Source organism: Canis lupus, chromosome 26 (assembly GCF_048164855.1).
Source record: "Canis lupus baileyi chromosome 26, mCanLup2.hap1, whole genome shotgun sequence".
NCBI lineage: Eukaryota > Metazoa > Chordata > Mammalia > Carnivora > Canidae > Canis > Canis lupus.
Window position 1 is genome coordinate 37,845,999 of NC_132863.1, and position 9,518 is coordinate 37,855,516.

Here is a 9,518-nt window from a genome sequence, read left to right on the forward strand (position 1 = left end):
AGTGCAGGCCCAGAAATTGAAAATGTTTCATTTGAATTATTCTCATTTTAAAAAGTAACATGTTTCATTGAATCAAAAATTGATCCGAAGTGATTTTAAGTGGCGGAAAGAAGAAAGCAGGCTTTGTACAAGTGGACACAAAAAAGGCTACTCAGATTTTTATAATATGGTGCAGTCCTTTGTGTCTGGTCTCCTTTACTCTTATTTCCCCCAAGTAAAGTCCATTCCTTTTGAACAGAAATGTTACAGATAGGGTGGTTCAGCGGTTTGGCACCGCCTTCAGCCCAGGGTGTGATCCTGGAGACCCAGGGTCGAGTCCCATGTCGGGCTCCCTGCATGGAGCCTGCCTCTCCCTCTGCCTGTGTCTCTGCCTCTCTCTGTGTCTCTCGTGAATAAATAAATAAAATCTTTAAAAAAAAATGTTACAGATATTTTGATTCTTATTAATTCTAAGATTTAGAAAATAAAAGCTTAATGCTGTCAAAATTGAGATGCCTATTCTTAATTAGTCTGTGGAAAGGACATAAATTTATAGAAGTATGACAGGGACTTTGGAGGACAGTGATCATTTTCCCACTGAGTTCTGAGTAAGGGTGTTGAACTGCTTTTGGTCCTTGAGGAATTGAGAGAGATGTCAGGTTCTCCCCTGCCCCCCTTCCCCCACCATCTTCTGAGTTCATCAACTTCATATGGTAGCCTTCCAGGGATTCCATTTGAAGGAAAATAGGGTTATGTTGCTTTAAAAGTTTGAAAACCACTGATAGAAAAGATTCTCACTCTGCAGATACATTAAGACCCGTAGAGGTTAAGGCTTACCCAAGGTCCCATACAAGGCTAGGGACAGAGCCAGGACTTACATGTCCCTGCTCGTTTCTTCCACAACTGTTTACAGTGACGGGTCTAGGAGAGCACATGGGTTTAAGACAAGTTCCTTATAGCACTGGGAGCTGAAGCTTGTGGAGTTGTCTCCCTATGACTCCTGAGTTATTTTTCATAGTGGACTTTAGCCCATTAAATCCCCAAAGAAGCAGGCATTAGTGAGTATTGTTTTCTGAATTTTAATGTCCATATAAGACTTTAACATATATATAGGCAAGTGTAATTGATGCGTCTTTAATACTGATTTTTTAAAAAGATAGTCTCTCTTAATGTATTTTAGCAAGGGTAGGTATTTTATTTTAGGTATTTAACATAGTCACTTGGATTATTGGAAAATGGTAAGTTTTCTGTTTTTAATTTCAGAACCCAAGCAAACCTCACTTTAATCACTACATGTTTGAAGCAATATGTTTGTCCATAAGAATAACTTGCAAAGCTAACCCTGCTGCTGTTGTAAATTTTGAGGAGGCTTTGTTTCTGGTGTTTACTGAAATTTTACAAAATGATGTACAAGGTAAGTTAAATGAAGTTATTTTCTTTCTTTCTTAATAAAACTATTATAGTGGCTAATAAAATGGAGCCTGCCTGAGAGGTACGTGCCTTGTTGTGGGAGCCATTAGTTATGAAACTGACATCTCTGTTTTTACTTTTATCAACAGAATTTATTCCATACGTCTTTCAAGTGATGTCTTTGCTTCTGGAAACACACAAAAATGATATCCCGTCGTCTTATATGGCCTTATTTCCTCATCTCCTTCAGCCAGTGCTTTGGGAAAGAACAGGAAACATCCCTGCTCTAGTGAGGCTTCTCCAAGCATTCTTAGAACGTGGTTCAAACACAATAGCAAGTGCTGCAGCTGACAAAATTGTGAGTGAGATTTATTGTGATGTAACTCATTTTATAAGGTAGCTGAAAGAAACTGAGGATGGCAAATTTATAAAAATACTTCATTTAAAATAAATGTAACAGGGAAGTAGTAGAAAATATTGTGTATTTTATTATAATTAGGTAGCCTTTACTTTCTTTTTTTTTGTTTTAACATTTTATTTATTTTATTAGAGAGAGAGAGAGCTAGCGCGCACGCAGCAGAGACACAGGCAGAGGGAGAAGCAGGCTCCCTGCAAGCAGTCTGATGTGGGACTCGATCCCGGGTCTCCAGGATCATGCCCTGGGCTGAAGGTGGCGCTAAACCGCTGAGCCACCCGGGCTGCCCACAATTAGGTAGCCTTTAATTATCTCCATGGTAGAAAATTAAAAAATAGAGCCAAGTAGGTTAATTTCAAGAACTTGACTTTAAGGCTTATTATGATAGGATATTTTCTATCTACACTTCAAAGTGAGAACAAAAGCAAAAACGCTTAACTATTAGAGTATGCACCCTTTTCCAAGATATCACCTGCTTAAGGTCTAACTTTTGGAACAGTTAATCCTTGCCTCTTTAACTGAGTATTATTTGATCTAATTTGTTGTAGCCTGGGTTATTAGGTGTCTTCCAGAAGCTAATTGCATCCAAAGCCAATGACCACCAAGGTTTTTATCTTCTAAACAGTATAATAGAGCACATGCCTCCGTGAGTATGAATATAACCCTCATTGTATGATTACTCAAGGACTATGAGGTACTTAGAATATGCTGACTTAATACACTGTTGCTTTTATTCAATTCTTTAGTGAGTCAGTTGATCAGTACAGGAAGCAAATCTTCATTCTACTATTCCAAAGACTTCAGAATTCCAAAACAACAAAGTTTATCAAGAGTAAGTAAAATCATTTGGCTATTTTTACAGAAATGATGAGGGAAAGTAGCTAAAACCCTTAGCCTTTATGATTACATATAAATGATTTATCAGTTATAAGCTTTTTCTGTATTCTAAGATTTCTGTATTCTCCAAATATTGTAACTTTTAAATATATTGTATTCCAAAGGTTAGTTTCTAAGTTTAGATATCAAAACATTTTTTTGTTTATACTGTATGTTAATTGTATAATAAAGGCAAATTTTTTTTAATTTTTTTTTTAATAAAGGCAAATATTGATGTCAGAGTTAGCCATTTTAATGATTATAAGTATTTCACTGGGAGACTTGTGCTGAAATGCTTGTTCAGCAGTGAGGCCTCTGTACTGATACTCTGCATCTCCTTTCAACAGGCTTCTTAGTCTTTATTAATTTGTATTGCATAAAATATGGGGCACTGGCACTGCAAGAAATATTTGATGGTATACAACCAAAGTAAGTTTTGTTTTTATTATTTACTGTATTTTTTAAAGCAAAAAATTGACCTCTTTTAGCAGAAACCAGTATCTCTATTATCTTCGTGTTTTTGTTTTTTTTTTTAAGATTTTATTTATTCATGAGAGACACAGTGAGAGAGAGAGAGAGAGAGAGAGAGGCAGAGACATAGGCAGAGGGAGAAGCAGGCTCCATGCAGGGAGCCCAATGTGGGACTCGATCCCGGGACTCCAGGATCACACCCTGGGCTGAAGGCAGTGGCGCTAAACCACTGAGCTATCTGGGCTGCCCATCTTTGTGGTTTTCAAAATATTCTTAGAACTGTTGAGTTGCAAAGGAGAAAATCTCTGCAAACATTTTTCTAACTCCCAGCCCTGCCTCGACACCATCTGTGTTCTGTGTGATTCTGGATGGTTGGGATTCTCTCCAGGAGGCTGCCTTTGTTATGGCTAGTAGTGTGATTTTTCAGATAAAGGTCTTTGCTTTTCACTTAGTATATATATAAAGAATATAGTTAGGTAGTATTTCCTATTTCATGGGGAAAGGAAGGATAGAAGGAAATGATAGAGAACAATTTAGAGAAAAGAACTTGTAAGACCTCCATTTTGGTATTATGTCAAAAAAATTCCAAATTGACTGGAATGAAAAAAATGAATTCGTCTGAAAAGTAGTACCAGAAAATATGCTTTCCACCTGTAGAGATTTGTGGGGAAATCAGTTTCGTGCACTTATAGTGAGTAATCTTTCTGTGGAGCAAAAAGGAGGCACTTTTTACTTAGAGTATTAAAATGTCCAGTATCTTTGATACCCACTATTTCCACTTCTGGTAATTTTAGTGAAGTAGAATACTGAGGATGTTACATCATTAAGTGTCATGAAAAACTTTGCTCTTAGGATGTTTCCAATAACATTGGAATTGTTGGCCAAATAACTTTTTTAATATAGCCATTAACATTTACATCTGTACAGGTATGTAAGCATAGGGAGTTGAAAAGTTCATGATCTAGTAATGTTAAAATTAGTTACTGCTGGATGGTGGGTGATGGGCAGTTCTTTATTTTTTTTCTCTTGCCTGATTTTTCAGAGATTTTTTGAGTAAGAAAAACACAGGAGACAGAAAAGTAGCTGTGAAGATTCCACTTGAGCATAGACAATGATATTTCACAGAAGTTGTTGGTAGCACTTGGCCACTGGGTTTGAGGTTTCACTGTCTTGTCATCTCTAGGTCTCTGCCATTCAGTTGACCAAAAATAATAGCCTAGTTTTTTTGGATTTTATTATATTCCTAAGGAGTCAGTATAAATAACATCTAAACATTTCTCAGTTCAATTATAGTGATGGTCTAATACTTTACTTTAATAGAATGTTTGGAATGGTTTTGGAAAAAATCATTATTCCTGAAATTCAGAAAGTATCTGGAAATGTAGAGAAAAAGATTTGTGCGGTTGGCATAACCAAATTACTAACAGAATGTCCTCCAATGATGGACACAGAGTATACCAAGCTGTGGTAAGTACTCCAGACCTTTTGGAAATTACAATTTTCTTCCCTTATGGCTGCAGAATTAAGCTTATACTCTTGAGGGCTGAGAATTGGGTTTTCATCTTAGGTTCTCCACTAGCAACCATCAACCAAGACAGGACAATACGGGTCCTTCTGGGCCTAGAAAGATCTTGTTTCCTGATTCTTAACTTTATCGGAGGGGGTTCATGTGCCCTTCTGAGAATCTGGTGAAAGCTTCTGGTCTCCGTGATCTCTAGGAATGTTTATGACAGATACCCAACTAAATTCGCTTAAATCTTTAAGAGGAGAAACTGAATAGACTAAAGAGTATCTTATGTGCTTGTGCTCAGACTGGTATTCCTGGCTTTTCTCCACCTCTTGTGAGAACCTTTTCTCATTTTGGGTTTACTCAGGCACTCTCTTCCAGAAAGTGATCTGACGATTCAAGGCCTATCTTCTAACTAACTTCTAGCAGCAGTGAAGAAGGCTTCAGTCACAGCCAGCTGGACAGCTCTGGGAATGGTGTAGTTTCCATAAAGGAAATTGGGCTGTTGTGGCCAAAAGAGGTGAAGAATGGTTTCAGAGGATAGGTGCAAGATCTGATGTCTATCTTCTATTTCAAAGGTCCCTTGTAGCTCTTGAGACTGCCTCTATAATTTGTGTCCCTGAAGAATTGCTTTTTGTTTAGATCTTCAGAAGTATTCACTTAATCTTTTGTCTCCTTGTTTCCTTCAAATCCAGGACTCCTTTATTACAGTCTTTGATTGGCCTTTTTGAGTTACCTGAAGATGATACCATTCCTGATGAAGAACATTTTATTGACATAGAAGATACACCAGGGTATCAGACTGCCTTCTCACAATTGGCATTTGCTGGGAAAAAAGAGCATGATCCTGTGGGTCAAATGGTGAACAACCCCAAAATTCACCTGGCGCAGTCACTTCACAAACTATCTACCGCCTGTCCAGGAAGGGTAAGTGACTGTATTGTCAAATCACTCTGATTAATGGACACCTTTCTGGGAAGGCAAGAAGATAGTAGTTATTCTGGTGCCTATTTTCATTGGTCAGCATGATCAAACATCCCACTGAATTACAGTTAGGCTTTAATTTTCTTTAGTTAGAATGATATGCTATAAATAGATTTTTTTTTTTTTTAAAGCATACGGTTTCTGGAATAAAGACAAAGCTGAAGATAAATCCCCTCAACATCCCCCCCCCCCCCTTTAAGTTGAAGCTTGAACTCATGACTCCCAAGAGCAAGAGTCTCATGCTTTTCTGACTGAGCCAGCTAGGTACTCTAAAACCTTTTGAATAGAAATGTATTTATTTCTAAGCTTTTTTTTTTTTTTTTTTTTTTGACTGCAACATATGCAAATAATGGATCATAGAGTAATCCTAATAATGGCTGTGAAGTTGGATTACCCAGCAATTTTTATAAGATCTTCTAGAGTTTTCAGTTTTTTAAAGAGATTTTATTTATTAGAGCAAGGGTGTGTGCACAAGTTGGGTAAGAGACAGAGGGAGAGGAAGAAGTAGACTCCCCGCTGAGCAGGGAGCCCAGCTTAGGGCCTGATTCCAGAACCCCGGAATCATGACCTAAGCCAGAGGCAGACGCTTAACCAACTAAACCACCCAGGCACCTTATTTTATTTTATTTTATTTTATTTTATTTTATTTTATTTTATTTTATTTTATTTTTTATTTTACTTTATTTTTTATTTTACTTTATTTTATTTTATTTTATTTTTTATTTTACTTTATTTTATTTTATTTTACTTTATTTTTATTATTTTACTTTATTTTTCTTTTCTTTTTTCTCTTTTCTTTTCTTTCTTTTCTTTTCTTGATTTTATTTATTCATGAGAGACACAGAAAGAGAGGCGGAGACATAGGCAGAGGGAGAAGCAGGCTCCATGCAAGGAGCCCAACGTGGGACTCGATCCTGGGTCTCCAGGATCACACCCTGGGCTGAAGGCGGCGCTAAACCACTGAGCCACCCGGGCTGCCCAGGCGCCCCATTTTCAATGTTTTATTATAGAAAACATCAAACACATAGAAACACTATAGTGAACTTCACAAATTACCAGTATCCTACCAATCTTGTTATATTTGTTTCTCCTTGGGCATCATGTCATTTCACCCATATGCACTTAATTACGCATCACTAACCAATAGGGTTTTTTTTTTTGTTTTATTTTTGGCAAATCCCTCCAATGCCACTACCCCACTGAACAGCAGTAATTCCTTGCAGATTTGCTTTTTAGACCTATTCAGTTCTGAAGGCATAAAGCATTTGAGATCCTTGGGATCCCTGGAAGAGTCATTGGTGACAGACTGCCCTTCCCATGCTGTGGCAATTCTGCTAGAGAATGTGGGGGTCCTGGTTTGTTAGGCTCTTGAACAACCAGCATGTTTCCCATCTCTCGTAGGTTCCATCAATGGTGAGCACCAGCCTCAATGCAGAAGCGCTCCAGTATCTCCAAGGATACCTTCAGGCAGCCAGTGTGACACTGCTTTGAACAGCACTTTCCAGATTGGCTAAGCCCACGATGGTTTCTGAGGAAATCACATAGATATCTGAGCACAGCTGCATTAAAGCAAGTTTTCCTTTTGAACTTGTCACAAATTCCATCTTGTAAAGAATATTAAATGTTGCTTTAAGCTGAACCTTGAGCAAATTAGGTGGTTTGTGTGATCATAAATAGAAGTGGGTGACTTTCCAGTGTGCAGCTTCAAGGGACAAGTATTAGTAGCCCAGTATATGATCATGAGTTGAGCAAGTTCAGTACATGATCATGAGTTGAGCATCTGCACTGTTTGGATAACTTTGAAATTTTGACGGACGCAGAGTGTGGAAACTTTTGTTACTAAAATCTTTTGTTTTGAGGCATCACCATTTGTGTTTCTCTCATCCTTTGTATTTTTGTTTCCTTAAGCTTTTATTGGAAATGTGAATAAGTAAAGCATCACTGCTGTTGCCAAGAAATGCATATTTCATAGTTTTAAATCTAATCAGCAATAAAAAAAAGAGCCCTCAAATAGGTATCTAAGAACATCTTAAGGATAAGTTTTTGGTGCTAATACTGTTATAATGAATGACTTCTTTTAAAAAATTGAAATTCAAACTTAGTCTTTCCTTACCAGGGAAAAGGGAACATTTTGGCTTGGGTCTATCAGAACTTTCCGGGACCCATTTCTAGGCGGCAGCATGAACTCTGGGCCAGATGGTTCCTTCTATGGATCAAAGAGAAATGCCCTGCCTGGCTTCACAAAGCTGTAGAGTACTTTAGACAGCATAGACATTTACCCTTTTTTGAGTGTCTGTCTTATTTGCAGATTGGTGGTTACTTGGAACTTTTCAAAGTATAGCATCTTAGAACCTGAGGTCTGGATGAGCCACAGAAGTGGGTATACACTAGCCAACAAGGCTGCCCTGGGTAGGTTCTGGGACAGTCCCTTTTTTTTTTTTTTTTTAAGATTTTATTTACTTATGAGAGAGAGACACGCACACACAGAGGCAGAGGGAGAGAAGCAGGCTCCATGCAGGGAGCCCAATGTGGGACTGAATCCCGGGACTCCAGGATCCCGCCCTGGGCCAAAGGCAGGTGCTAAACCACTGAGGTTTAGACCATCTTAATTGATAGGTGCTAAATTACTTCTGGAATTATCTGTTCAATGGAGATTAAACTAGAATCTCATTCTGTACACATCAGTGATTTCTTTTAAAATTAGGGCACCTTAAATGCTTTTTTCTACACATGTTGTTTCTGTTTGTTTTTTTAAAAGATTTTGAGAGCTCGAGTGAGTGAGCATGAGCAGGGGAGGGGCAAGAGAGTGAAAAACACACTCTGTACTGAGCATGACATGGGGCTATCCCCGGACCCTGTGATCATGACATGAGCTGAAGGCAGACACCGAATTGGTTAACTGAGCCACCCAGGTACCCTTCACATGTTTTTTGTAGTGTTGCTTGAGAAACTGTCCGGCTTAATCTTAAGTGTTCTTGTACCAATCTACTCGTTTTTGTCTTGAGATAGTAATGGAAGTATTAAGTCATATATTTACTATTTACGTGGTCAGTGGCAGAAGAATATTGAGACAGTACTGGAATCTACTTTTGAAGTAGAAACAATTTCATACAGGTAAAATGTCTGGAATAGAAAACAGCTGGTGGGGATGGCTTATATTTGTTGCTTATATAAGCTCTGAGAGCACCCATTTGGGTCAAGCTCTTGGTGAACAGTTAAGTAAATGCACAGCACATCCTGTTTCACAGAACCCTTGCTTCAGTATCTTAACTTGGAGGACTGAGCAGGTTGTGAATTTTTTTCTTCAGATGACTGAGAAGATGGTTTGTTTTGTAAATGTGCCTTTTCTGAACAGAAAAACTGGTATCTTAACTCTGGCACAAGTCAGTAATTCTGTTTAAAAATGATTTAAAAAAAAGATTTTAGTTATTTATTCATGAGAGACACACAGAGAGAGGCAGAGGGAGAAGCAGGCTCCATGCAGGGAGCCCGACCTGGGACTCAATCCTGGGACTCTGGGACCCCGCCCTGGACCAAAGGCAGATGCTCAACCTCTGAGCCACCCAGGTGTCCCAGCTTTTAAAGGTTTTAAGAGATGGTATTATAGTAAGTTTTTGACAGGTCTTAGTGACTTCCTCAGTGATGATGTGATTACCATTTCTTTGTCGGTATAGAGAGTTGGGGTCATACTTTGAGATCGGGCTAACCTGGGTTTGAATTACTCTGTGACTGATATGTGTGACCTTGAGTAAATGACTCAGCTTCTTCACTTTATTATTCTCATTTTTCAGAAGAAATCAGTCACCTTCAGGACAGCTAAGATGTAAAATGTCATACTTTAAACAACATATACAAAAGCTATTTGATTGTTTAGGG

At 38.2% G+C, this 9,518-nt stretch overlaps 1 protein-coding gene across 3 annotated transcripts in view; it reads left to right on the top strand.

The window, feature by feature from the left end:
- Positions 1 to 7,507, top strand: part of CSE1L (chromosome segregation 1 like) — a 46,578-nt gene extending 39,071 nt beyond the window's left edge. For all 3 annotated transcript variants that reach the window (XM_072801377.1, XM_072801378.1, XM_072801379.1), the window contains 8 exons: positions 1,243 to 1,393; positions 1,539 to 1,747; positions 2,353 to 2,450; positions 2,551 to 2,636; positions 3,028 to 3,109; positions 4,472 to 4,618; positions 5,354 to 5,585; positions 7,044 to 7,507. In XM_072801377.1, the coding sequence (XP_072657478.1) occupies positions 1,243 to 1,393; positions 1,539 to 1,747; positions 2,353 to 2,450; positions 2,551 to 2,636; positions 3,028 to 3,109; positions 4,472 to 4,618; positions 5,354 to 5,585; positions 7,044 to 7,133 (1,095 nt within the window). In that variant the 3' untranslated portion in view covers positions 7,134 to 7,507. The remainder of the gene's footprint in view (positions 1 to 1,242; positions 1,394 to 1,538; positions 1,748 to 2,352; positions 2,451 to 2,550; positions 2,637 to 3,027; positions 3,110 to 4,471; positions 4,619 to 5,353; positions 5,586 to 7,043) is intronic.
- The last annotated feature ends 2,011 nt before the right edge of the window (positions 7,508 to 9,518 follow it).